At 34.6% G+C, this 13,756-nt stretch overlaps 1 protein-coding gene across 3 annotated transcripts in view; it reads right to left on the bottom strand.

The window, feature by feature from the left end:
• Window positions 1-13,756, bottom strand: part of TTC27 (tetratricopeptide repeat domain 27) — a 113,212-nt gene that overhangs the window by 19,347 nt on the left and 80,109 nt on the right. For all 3 annotated transcript variants that reach the window (XM_083829075.1, XM_083829073.1, XM_083829074.1), the window contains exons 11-13: window positions 11,601-11,696; window positions 9,329-9,451; window positions 3,087-3,314 (exon numbers count right to left, since the gene is read on the bottom strand). In XM_083829075.1, the coding sequence (XP_083685201.1) occupies window positions 3,087-3,314; window positions 9,329-9,451; window positions 11,601-11,696 (447 nt within the window). The remainder of the gene's footprint in view (window positions 1-3,086; window positions 3,315-9,328; window positions 9,452-11,600; window positions 11,697-13,756) is intronic.

The following is a 13,756-nucleotide window of genomic DNA, read 5'->3' as shown; positions in this document are numbered from 1 at the left end:
AGTCCTTCAAGAACAAAGGCAGAACATTTAATATAGAAGATGCTAATTTTAAGTGCTGCTTCAAAATAGAGAAGCTATATTAAAAATAAAAGAGGCAGCTAAAAGAGTAAAAGGTCTGCAGAAGACTTGAAAAATTTGAAGACATTTCAAGGCTTGGAGCAACAGCATACTGTCACTCAAAAAAGCATTTAAAAAGACCAGACAATCATAACAGTTAAATGAAAGGAGATTAAGAGGACTCACTTCAATATGATTTGCTAGATCGATCAGAAAGCTAGAAAAGAACTCATTTGACAGATTAAATGAGAATATATGGTAGCTAAGAAAAACATAGGTTCATCAGCTTGATCTACTGTTGCACTGAAATGGTATTTTACTGTTCCTTAGATAGGTGCATCTAAGGGAAAGTGTGCATGAATTTCTTCCATGATATAAGGACAGTAACTTTATAATAATATATTTAGGATACAGTTTAAGAATGGATTTATAGCTTTTCTGAGTGGAAAGAATGGTGAGAATTCCCTTTTTATTGGGAAGGGCATGAAATTTGCTGAATCCACTGGCTGATGTAATAACTGCTCTGAGGAAAGTGACTGACTGAAAGGTAGTGCAATGAAAACTTCGTCCACAGTTCAAAGAAAGTTTTGTCAAGACTTGTGGAACTAGGTTAAAGTTCTTTTTTTTTTCAAATAAAAAAAATGTGTTGGCTAGAGGTTTAAATCTCGCTACTGATTGGAAAAACACATGAAAGTGAACTGTAACATTTTCTCCTTTTCAAGACAGAAGACAGTGACCAGCAAAGGAAGATAATTTGGGATTAGTCTCTGTTAAAACTTGCCATCAGGAATTTTCAGACAAGTCTTTAATAAGTCTAAATGATCATGAAATTCTTTAAGTAAGTCTAAACAATTCTCTAATATTAGTGTGAATATGGTTCCAAAACAACCAGTTTAAAGTATACCTGAAAAAAAAAAAAAAGGCAAGCTAAAAACTCAGATGTATGAAGAAGCTTTCTGTATTTTTTAAACAATTTCTAGTATTCACATATGGCAAATACATGTATATTTTTTTCAAAATCTAGTGAATTCTTTAGCATAATACTCTTAGGAGGAGAATAGTGTTAGTTTAGAAACTATCTTTACCCTGCAGAGCAAAGTTAGTCTTCAGAGTTAGCAATTAAAATGTTAAGAGCTCTGAGTGAAATCCTAAGTACCTTTTTAATTACTCATTTTTGGCATAGTTTATCTGCTTTATAATTGTTTCCTTTCAATGCATCATACTGGCAGAACACATTATAGCTTTAAGAAAGCAGAGACTTGATATCATTTTTTCCAATGAAAGATACTAGCTCAACTCTTGTTTAACTTACTTTTATTATTACAGAAGGAATGAGAAGGAGACTTGTCGAGAATAAGGCTCACTGCAGTGTCCATAGCTTTTAATTTCCGATATAGTTGATAGCAGGCTGATTTCTAAAATGTGACTCTTTTCCCAAATTTGAGAGAGATCACTTGTTTTGCCTGACACCCAGGAATATTAGCCTGAGAAGTTGTGTTTATTAGTTATATGTTACTGTTTATTAACATAAAAGATGATTCTTCCTTTCTTGCAGACTTTGTGAAAAAGAGCATGGACACAAGAAGGGTGCCATGAACACTGTTTCTGGAAAATTCAAACATGAAGTGACTGGGTATAGAGAACCATACATTATTTAGTATGTGAACTAAAAAATCTGTAATTTAACAAGCTGTAAGCTCTGTTTTATATAGACTTTCACAGTCAGAGAACTCACTGCATGGGCTCTTTGATCTCTCCTCCTTTCTCTTTCCACAACCCACTGGAATTGTCTCAGCCTATCCTTGCAAGATGCTCTTAGTGAAAGTGTAAGAGAAGTGCAGCTGTCACCCATTAGGCACACACTGAAACAAGTAATTCTGTGAGCAGTAGTACTAATGAAGATGGGTTTCAGATATATTTCAACTGTGAGATTTTAATTCTTTTGTTCATTCTCCAAAGTCTAGTTACGGTGGTGGTCAGCTCATACTGCAGAGATCTACATCAGAGATTTCCACTAAATTTCACCAATTTGCCAAAGAGTACATAGGCTTAAAGGCGGGTTGACAGAGAATGGTTTTATCCATCAGGTATCTGGAGGATTCATTTGCTGCAGTCTTAAATGCCTTCTTCCAAAAAGGTTTCTCATAACCACTAAAAAGAAAATTTCTTTGTAATAGGGAGTCCTTGTTTACTTTACAAATTATTCACAATTCTGGAAACAATTAATGAATTTTCCTCATGTTCCCTGTATTAAAGAGAATTCAAGAGAATTTAGAGTCACCTGCCCCTCTGTTCTTTGTGCACAGAACATCCCAGAATAGGAAACAATTCATCTCTCTAGTGACAAAACACAGATAGACTTCAGAAGACAGTGATATGCCAATCCACGCTATCCATTTACTCAATCTATTTGTTTGAAACAATTCATCTGAATCTTAAATAGAGCTTCCTGAGCAACACGAAGAGGAAATGTTCACTTTCCTATATGGTCTGGACTGTTTTTCTTGGATTGTCTTTCACTTTAAACTTCCTTTGGATAGAACGGAAAATAAAATGGCATCTCAGCAGAATGTTTCTCAGTTTTGAGCCCTGTAGACCAACTTCTACAACCCTTCATTCTCTGTGAGTCCTCTGGATTTCAGTAAGGCTCCTATCTGAGTCACATATTTTGTTGGTATTGGCATTTCCTGAGACAATAAGGGAACTGAAGACAAGCAAACCATTTCTGTTCATTTTGATGTCTATTCTAAAGGTGTTTTAAAGTTATCTGGAGTTCATTTGAATCAGAACAAGACAGATTCACTAGAAGAAAACACATCTTGTAAATAACTGAACAGATTCAGGATAGAAGATCTGAGAAATTGGAGACGTTTGAGGCTTTTCTAAAGCAGAAGCATACTAGTAGTTATGTGGAATGCAAAACAGCTATTTTGACATTTTTTCAGGGAATTACCTTCTAAAAAAGTACAGAATCCTTCAAAACTTAAGACACCAACTAAAACATAGCCGTATTTGTATAATTTCCCAACCTGCATAGGGTTGATCTGCACTGAACGTTCAAAGCACTCCACACATTCCCTGAATTCCCGGTTGCGGAGATGGAGGAGGCCTTTAGAGCGCTGTGCACGGGCACTGCGGTGCTGAGAGAGCTCCCAGGCCTTGTCATAGTACTGGTGGTCTTTAAGAACATCACCAAGCAAACAATATAATCCTGGTGTTTCCTTCTTCTCTAGCTCTCGTCTCAGTATTTCTTCCGCCTGTTAAAGAACAGAGAGAAATCAACTCATTAATTGGGCAATTTATCTTCAGTTAATCACTTATCTGAACAAATACCACTTTAGCACCTTATAATCATCAGTTAACAACTAAGAAATGGGGATAGATAGGAAACAGTATCTTGATCCAACATGGCAAAGATAAAGTCTAGAGAGAATCTAATTCCAATCTGTTCTAAAAAAGAAAACAACGAAAAAAACACACACACAAAAAACAAAAGCAAAAAACAAACCACAATACTTCACGATCATCGTAATATAGTGGCCTTTGGTCTAATGCACGAAGGGAAACATACCCATCAAAGCAAGAAGGAGCCAGATCCTAATTTTATATTTTATGTGTGTATTCTGTATTAAGAGCAAGTATCAGTCTTGGACATCAAACCCACACCTACCTCATGGCAATGCAATATCAGCATCATTAGCATATGTGCAATCCTGTTGGTTTATCATCTGTGGTTTTTACATATCCTAATAAGTATTTGTGTAATGACTAATTTCTTTTTCTCTAATTACTGTTTTCTGAAGACAGCAATTTCCATTCTACTATGCCTGAAAACACGCCTATCTTTAAAAATACATCTATATATAAAAATGCATTTATCTTAGTATTTGAGAAAATATATTTAAACTATGTACAGAATTATGGAAAAGACGACACAAGCTTTGTCTCCCGAAATCTGTTATGGGCTGTTACCAACTTTTAAAAGCTCTTTATCTCACGGTTGCTATCGCACTCTAACAAAAAAAATATTGTTTCTCTTTTAAATAAGAGATAAGTCTGCTTTCTGTGGCTTTTTGAAATGATAAATATGCTGGACAGATTATCTGTTGTTCAGACTGAACTCTTACCTCAGTCCCCAGCTGCAAAAATGTTACATACATAATTCAGCTCAGTATAAATTTTCTATCTGAAAATATCTATTTGAACCATGTGAACCAAGAGATCCAACACAGCCTGCCACGGAATTAGAATTTGATATCGTAACACTAGTTTTCCTTCTATCATAGCTAGTTTATCTAAAATGAAAGGTGTGTTCATCTCTGTATTTAAATGACTGCTTTTCTTACTTCTATGAGAACTGTTTTATTTCCCATTCACATGATCTCTCAAGAATCAATGTCTGCTATGCAAGTCTTTTGCTCTTCCTCCTCCAATCAGTAAACACATTGATCCAATTTGAAAATCATCTTCTTGATGAAGTGACTTCTTCAAAAGTTTTACTTTGTTTTTGAAAGTTTCAACATATAATAATTTTAACACTTCTCTCTTACTGTAATTTTTGCTAACTACTTTAGTAGGAAAAGTCTGTAAATATTTAAAGTGCACAAATGTGAAGAAGGGAGTATATTGTTTAGATTTGTAAGGGGGAACTTTTGCTAGCAAAAATGGAATCCCATTAAGAAGAAAATTAGGGGATGAAAGATAGGAAAATAACCCCATGACAGGTGTTTTTAAGTGCCTTTGGAACAGCTCTCCAAAGAAGAAGGAACAATTTAGAATTAGCTTACTCAAAGTATTATAAAATATGAAGGCTGTGCTTGTGGACGGTTTGGTCAAAGGACAGTTTGTTTCCTCTTCTCTGCCTCCATTAATTGCCATTACAAGAATCAAGGAACGTGTATTAGCAACAGATGTTTAAGATTTTGTTGTTGTTGTTGTTTTCTAGAGCAGAGAGAACCGAGCACTTTATTACTGCAATAATCGTATTAGGCTCCAATAAGTAAGTTTTTGTTCCTTCCTCAAATAAAGAAAAACAGCTGAAATTTTGCTGTGATGTGAAAAATGGAGTTCATACTGCTGCTTTACCTCTTCCTCAGTAGGGTACTCGCAAGCTTAGATTGCTATTCTGTGGCAGTGCTTAGTACCAATCGTACACTAGACCAGAAAGCCAACCATTCACTAATTGCATTTCACATTTAAGAGCATAAAGATATCATGTTCTGGACTAAGCTTAAAAGAATCCATTGCCAATGTAAATATTTCAGCACACAGATAAAACAAAATTAAATAAGCAGAAGTCTGATGTTTTCTACATCTGATTAACTATCTAATCATCTCTGCCATGTTACAAATCTTTATCATATAAATCTTTTAAGGCTAATACAAAGTATCATAACTACAAAGACTGCATTCTCACAACATTTATCATTTGTCTTCTACAAAACCAGATAATACTTTGAAACATGATTTCTCATTTTGCTATCAATTTACATAGAAAAATATTCCTTTCTCCTAACCTCATAGTAAACTGTTCTCAAAGAACACACTTTTAATCATCGATGAGAACTCTACTGTTGCAAAGAAAAAATCTTATCCTAACAGTAAAAATATTATCAAGGAACATTTTCCATGCACTTCACACACTGTACATAAAAATATAACCACTAGAGATTTATTTTTACTAATTAAATAGCTATTAAATATTAATTCAGATGTTTCATAACTGAAGTTGATATCTAAGCTTTGGTAATAAAAAACAAACCTCTCAATTAAAAATTACCTAAAAATGATTAAAAAAAGAAACTGCATAACTCTTACCAAGTGAAACATTTAATTATGACAACACTGCTTTTCACAGAATTGCCTACACTGAAATGGATAGAAATGCTTTCCCCTTTTCTGCTTGCATGTTATTTGCTAGACTACCAGAGCAGTAGCATGAAGAAGCAGAACAGATGAGCATGGAAGAAAGTGGAAAAAAGGACAGCTTTTCAGTTTTAATTTGTTTTCTGTAACTTCATGGATGACCTTGGGTGAGCCATTTACCCATCTTTCTCAGTCTTGCAGCTACATACAGAGAAAGTAGACTTTGAAGACAAGTAAGCAATGATATATAGTGAAAATCAATCAAGTTCTTGAACCATCTTAGGAACTAATCAGTATAACACTACCTGAGTTCACATCTGGGAAGCATTTCCTTCATTAAAAAGTAAACTTCTGGTATCTTACTATAATCGTGTTGCCCCACTCTAATGTTTTAAGCTGTCTTTGTCATGTTCTAACAAGAAAAATAACTCAGTGAAAGATGGATTGCTGGGTAGGTTGGTCTAAGACCAGGCTGTGTGCCATGCTGTGCCATACTCTGAGGAAATAACGGGGACAGTGACAGGGCTGAAAGCTGTGTTGTACAGCAGAATAACAGCTCTCGTGATTTTGTCAAAGGTGAGCAGCTACTGTGCTCTAGAGCTCCTGTGTGAGAGAAAGGCCTCACTTCTATTGGAAGAACTGAAAATCCACATCCGCAGCTCATCCTCTCTTTTCTTTTTCCTTTAGCAGGGAAATAAAGCCATTTTTAGTGCATTATCTATTTCAGGTGAGGTTGAAGAGACCTCACCTAAACCCAAGAAAGCTGTCTGATGTAAAAAATACTCTCAAGATCTCTGGGTCCCCCTCACAACTAAAAGAATGAAGAGAGAGACTTTTCAACACCAGTTTTCACTACAATGACGGAGGTTAGCATCTGCTTTTCAGGAAGTCTGTTAAAGGAATACAAGTGAATGACAAGGCTACAGCAACCATCAACATACTGCGTGTTCAGATTTTAATACTTTTTTGTTGATGTTTTTCTGTGCCTTGCTTTGCTCATTGCTTGACACTATGATACGTTTCTGTTGACTCATGTTATGATATCATTATTTACTATTTTTGTTCAGATTATTAAACAAGTCAATATAAAGCCATATCTAATGACAGTAAAGGATCCACAAAAAACGTTTCCTAAATGTGACATATTTCTTTTCAAAATTTGAACTGATATATTGCCCTGTTATAACTGAGTGAACTATGCATTTCCAAGTGTATAATGTGGAGTTGTTTGTACCCGTATCTACATCCTCTGTTTTTTGTCAGCACACGATTTGAAAGTGGAGGAAGGAACATACTTCTTTGATGCCTAAGTACGCAGACCAATTGATGTTGCTGATATTTGGCTGTTTTATTAGTTTTCCCAGTATTTTGATTAGATTTTTCAGTATTTAAAATGAATGTTTCCGATATAAAAGCAGCTGTAAGTGAAAAATATGCACAAATTTATTTAACAGAGTTTGTTCTTTTAGGCACATGTATATTACGTTCTTAAATGACATGAACGTCCACTGAAGAATACCTTGCTGTAGTATTTTCTCATGCATTTCAAAAAGAAAAAGTATGATATTTAAAAAAACATTTTTGATAAATACACACAGTTCATCCACTAAAAACTTTCTGATAAGGAGCACAAAGTTAGTCCCCTTGGTGTACGAATAAATATTTCTAATTTTCCAGCTTTTTTGATCTGAAGCTTTTTTTAAATATCACTACTGTTACTTAGTACTTACATAGGCTTTCTGTTTTCAAAGCACAGCACAAACCCTCATTCTGAAAGCATTTCTAAGCAGTTTCCTGTGTCAGATATCCTGTCCTATTCTCTGAGTGCCATTTTCATAACTCCCTAAGGGCAGCTTGTGAATGTAACTAGGACAGAATGAATTTCCAGGAAATGGAAAATATTGACCTCTACTTCTCCACTGTACTGAAAAATTGTGGTATTAGCATAGTACCCCCAAGGCATGCATAATGTGACACAGAATTGACAGCAAGGCATACCTGATAGTTTATAATGATTGAAACCTAGTCATTGGTGAATGATAACAATAATAAAAAGTAAATATGAGAAATTTTGTGTTTTGTCTATTAAGTTATAGCCCTCTATTCAGTAAGCTTAGATTAGTATAAGCAATGTCTTTATAAAGGCATACATATATTTAGTGTTACCACATACCAAACAGAAGAAAACAGCGAGGAAAACAAAAAAGATATTTTTGTCTGAAATTGAATATTTCTGAAAGTTACCTAAAAAACAATCCTTGATACCATAAGTTCCTGTTACAGTCCGTCTGTGTGAGGGACTGCACCAGAAAGAGAACACAGCTAAACTGACATACAAATAGGCGTTGCTTCCAGGTATCACTAAAATCCTCCTACCATTGCTCTAACTGTAATAGCAAAACAATCAAGCCACTACAGCCTGCTCACAGCATTTTTAAACAATTCTGTCATCTACACATAGATAGATGATGGTTTTTAAATTGTCTTTGCCTGGAGCTGATCACATGTAGCTGCAGCAGTTTTGAAGAAATGATAGAGAGGCTCAGGAAAATACCAACACAGATTTAACACAATAAGATAATGCCTTTTAATCTTATGCCATTTCTTGCCTCAAGTGTTTGATTCTGTAATTTTTATATGTTCACATTAAGTTATTAAATACATCAAGCATTGATGTTGTTCTGTTTAAAGCACTTGTAAAAGCTACAACTAATAGTTGTATATCAAGGGAGAAAGAAAACAGAGATTCCCTCCTGATAAAGCTCCCAAACTCCATCATGAATGACTGCTACAGCCTTCTTTCAATACCCATGTTACACCTCACTGTGCATCTATAGTTGTTAACTTAACTTTCCTTGAGTATTTTCAAGAATCACTATCACCATCTTCTCTCTGAATCTAAACAACAAGCTTTCTTGGGAATTGTTTCAATGTGTTAGATTTAAGTGTCTTCCTGCCTCCTGAGTTATTTATCCACTTCTATTTCATGTAGTCATTATCCCAGATCTTTTGTTTTAGCATTCATAGGTAATAACAGACTCACACGTCATGTGTCCTAAATGGACTTTTCTCACAATAACCCTACATGTCAATTATAAAGTTATTCACTGAGAGAGTGGTTGGGCACTGGAACAGGCTCCCCAAGGAAGTGGTCAGAGCACCAAGCCTGCCAGAGTCTAAAAAGTGTTTGGACAATGCTCTCAGACACACAGTCTGATTATTGGGTAGTCCTGTGCAAAGCCAGGAGTTGGACTCAGTGATCCTTGTGAGTCCCTTCCAAATCAGGACATTCTATGATTCTGTAAGATTCTGTAAGGTCATCAGTGCATTGATAGCTCAAGTATGACTGCTTCATATTTCTGTTCCCATTGCAAGACTCTCAGTTGTGAAAACCAGTTTTTCTTACCTTCCCATGCTGTCCTGCTCTTTCATAGCAGATTACTGTATCTTCCCACATTTCCAGCTCCTCATATATCTGTAAGGCAGAGTTGGTGCATCCGAGCTCAAAGAGTAAGCCTGCAAGCTGACGCTGGAAAGATAAGAAATTCCACAGAACTGAAAGAAGGTACATAGTCCTCCTTACATTTTTAAAAGATGTTAGAGGCATTTCTGACATCAACAAGAAGCAGACAGAATATGAAATTACTCTCTTGAAACCCCAAGCTGGAGCCTCAAAAATTTATATACCTTACAAAAAAAATCAATAGAAAAATAATTGCTTTGATTTGACTCCAGTTCATGCCAGTAACTCAACTACTTTGAACTAGTTTACAATACAATATAAAAATAGAAACACACATGTGAAGGATGAATTGAGAGGAGAACTTCCATCCCTTAAGTGAGGCACATGGCCCATGCGGCTGGAGAGCAGCTGCAGCAGTATGTTGGGAACACAGAGTGAGAAACAGCCTAAAGGAAGGCAGTAAAGTTTCTTCTAGCAATGCCCGCCATAGCAATCTGTACCTGTGCAAACACAGATGGAGAAAGGCTCTGAAACAATTGTGCTAGGTACACTGTAAGAAATCTGTAAGTGCCCCAAACAGCCACTGCAAAAGTGCGTTAGTTTTCAGTCAAGTCAGTATTGGATTGGGGTTCAGGTTCAACTCGTTAGTTAAGTTCTCCTCACAGATAAACCAGCCTCTTTGTTATTTCAGATCCAGCTATTATTTCAGCGTGCTTAAGAAAATAAGAGTTCTTTCAATTTAAAAACAAACAAGGTATGTTTTTATGACTTTGAAAAGTTGTTTTTGGTCTTTTATTTTTTTTTAAGGGGAGATTAAATTCACATATAGGTTTTCATCTCTGAAGAAAGGATAACTTATTTACTGTGGGTAAGATATATACAATCTGGTTTGCAAAAACAAATGAGAACAATCTGTATAAGGACACCTAATTATTCTATGAGATCCCACACAGTGAACCTCTTCAGTGGTTTTGGTGATCCTGAATAGATTCTCTTTAGTTCTGTGTAGATGGCATCGACCTCTCTTTATAGGCTTGGCTTCAGTGTCTGTTACAAATTTGAGGAGTCACCATACACTAACAGATTAGCTGTCAAAAAATGAAGTTGGGTACAGTTCTTTTAAATAAATGCATAAACTGTGAAAGTCTGTACCAAAGTAATTTGTTCACTTAATATCAATTAATTTGAAAAAAATGACTACATTTTCCAGTGTCTGAAATTAAATAAGATTTATGTTTTATGAAATTTAGAGTCAAATTTGGTAAAATTTATATAAGCAACGCTTCTTCATTACTATAACTAGAAAACTACAGTCATCTACCATTATGAGCCCCTATTTTAGTATTTCTATCTTTGGCTTGGAAAATTGGCTTGGATTGAAAAGTGCCACTCTGACAACTGGAAATGAAAACCACATTTGCTAGTTTTATTGCAAATGCCTGTTGAAAGATTGTGTGGAATAATTTGAAAATGCTTGGAGAAAATATGACTGTTAAAGCAACACGCATCTAGCTTAGAAATCAACGGAATAAAACACCATTAAAAATAAACAATATGCACACCTTTGGAGATAAGTAATGCATATATTTTCTTAAGTTTGTTGTTAAATACAGCATTATCAGATACGACTAGTGTGTACGTTTCTTCTCTAGAATGGAATTTATGTTCAAGATAAACATTTTAGTTTTGGAAAAAATCTCCTTTCAAAACTAGCAAAAAAGGGCACATCCAGAAAATAAAAGCTTTGTCAGCTTAAGTGGTTCTTCAATGTACTTTTGTCTCCTATTTGGTTGCTTTGACCATGATCCACTTCCTGAAAACAACTCAAAGTTAATCATCATTACGGGACAAAGAAAGATGCAAATAATTGTGGTATTAATAAAAGTAGCAAATAGTTATACAATGGAAAGATTATTTTTACATGAGATACGTTGGAAGCTTGTAAGTTTGCTTATTTTTTAAGGACAGAAAAGGGAAAATAAAGAAGAACCACACTACAAGCAATTACTTCCATGCATGACAGAACAAGCCATCTGAAAGTAAAACGTTGCAGAACTTGATTTCTTTCCAGAAAAACCTACTGTGTTACATCTTTTTTTCCACAGTGTTTCAAAGCAAAATCACAGCATACTACCTTGACTTAGAGTCATGCAGTATCAAAATTGATAAGAATTACATATTTTTAAAGAAAGCTTCAAATAAAGTTGATTCATACCTGTATGGCCCAACGTGGAGGCACCTGACAACAGTAGAAAATCTTCATGCGTTCAGATACTGAAGTATTTGCATCCTCAAACTGGTCTGCAAGTGCCTGTAAATGCAAAGCATATTCTGATTTACTATTTACTTAAATTTAATCAACCTAAAAAAAAAGATAAATTCAAAGCTTTAAAAGGATTAAAATTTCTAAGTGCAAGTTAAGAGGAGTAAGAATCAAATTTACAATCCTAACAGTTGCACAGGAAAATTGTGTCAAATGTTAAAAGTAACCTTGCCTAATGCATTTCAGTTTTATAGCTAGATTTTCACTTCAAAGTAGTATTGGTGTGCTGTAAGCATGAAAATTCTTATTAAAAAAAAAAAGACAGAAAGGAAGACTGAGCCATGCTTTCAGAAACACGCTTCTAATATAGAGTAAGTTATTGTGACTTGGAGTGTAATTCAATTCAGCCTTTTCTGCTTTGGTAGAACTCTCTATTTATGATGAAGAAATATTTTCTTCTGAAATCCTTTGAAAGGGAATAACAATGTTTGCATAGCAAAAATGTAGTTAACGTCAGCATTAACTTTTGTTCTGTAAATTCACTGTGAAGGTAATTAAATCAAAACTCAATAGCAGGAAAAATAAAATGTTAAAGGTAGCTAAAGCCAAAAACTTGGTTAGAAACTTTAAGGTAAGTGCACAACTGTCTTTCAAAAAGCCAGACCTCGCTAAAACAGCAAATTTAAGGCCAGACTTACAAAAAAGGGAACATTAAATTACTTGCATTCACATGATTAAACTATGTAAATCCTGCATATAACTTAGACAAAGATTTATTGAAGGATCTAAACTAATCCTCAGAATTTTCTCAACATGGGAAATAAATGCAAAGATTCGCAAACAAAAGGAAAAACAGGATAGGATCTCTCTAAATCTGTTTGCTACCTAACCATATGGAAATGCAAATAATAGTTCTGTAAAATTAAAATAAGCATTTACGTGATTTAAGCTGCAAAGAATTTTGTAACCGCTATTGATGGTAACAACATTTATTAGGCTGCTTCATTCTTTTAGTAAGAGAAATTAGAACAGGCAACAATAATTTAGGCTTTTAAATACATGTTCAAACTCCTAGTTTTGAATACGAATATTTAAAATATTCCATCTTATTCACATTCTGTCTCAGAAAATTATCTCTGGAGACCTGTTCCTAGAGATTACACAGAAACCTACCCCAAGAAAACAGCTGAGGTGTATTTGCAAAGAAAGGGACAGACTTAATAAAATCACATTTCTTTACATAGTTCTGAGCAATCCAAAAGGAGATAGATCCAAGTAAAACCTTTCAAGTAATTATTTAATTACAGAGTTTACTTGACTATGAACAATATTAAAAAACTATTCTGCAGTTTAATTATGCTGAAATGTTCTAATACTATGCACAAGCACGTTTTTCTAAATACTGCCGCAACTAAAACTGAGAAATTGTCCAGTTCCTCAGGGCAATCATTTTACAAGGCCAAAGTAGTAAACTACAGTTAGAAATTTCAAAAATAATAATTGCCTAAGGTCTGAACAAAGCCAGAAAATCTCATATGTGTCCAGTAAAATAACTTTTTTGAGGTGAACAAGAGATGGAAGGCAAAGAATCTTTCAAGTCGATCAAATGTTTTGTTCTTGTTTTAGCTTCTCCCTCCTGCCCCCCATTTCAATTGTTCCAGAGAAAAACTGTAATTCAAAGAAAAACTGTTTTTCAAAAGCAAACAATTTGGAAAATGTGTAGCCATATCTCCTTTCTATGCTTTCTAAATAGAAAGGTCTAACATAAATGACATGTTGTAGGAGAACATGACTTAACAGGTAGAATTCTCCCCCTTTCCCAAAACACTGTGCTCTGTTCAGAGTTCCAACAAAAACTAAAAATATACGTAGAACATATGAATATTATACAATCCTTAAAAAAAAGAATAAGCACTAATGAACTTAGAAGTTATTAAAATCCCTTTTTATGCACTCACATGTTGAAAAAAAAACTTTGATAGTTCTACCTATTCATGAAGTACAGAAAAGAAGTTACTCAAAAATTACTGAATTGTATGCTTCTGAAATATGCTTGAAGAAATAAAATTTGAGTTTCAAAGCAGCAAGAAAATTAGAACCCTAACCTT

The sequence above is a fragment of the Anser anser genome (assembly GCF_964211835.1).
Source record: "Anser anser genome assembly, chromosome: 3".
NCBI classification, from domain to species: Eukaryota; Metazoa; Chordata; class Aves; order Anseriformes; family Anatidae; genus Anser; species Anser anser.
The sequence above is the reverse complement of the archived record's forward strand: the minus strand, read 5'-3'. Positions and strand labels throughout refer to the sequence as shown.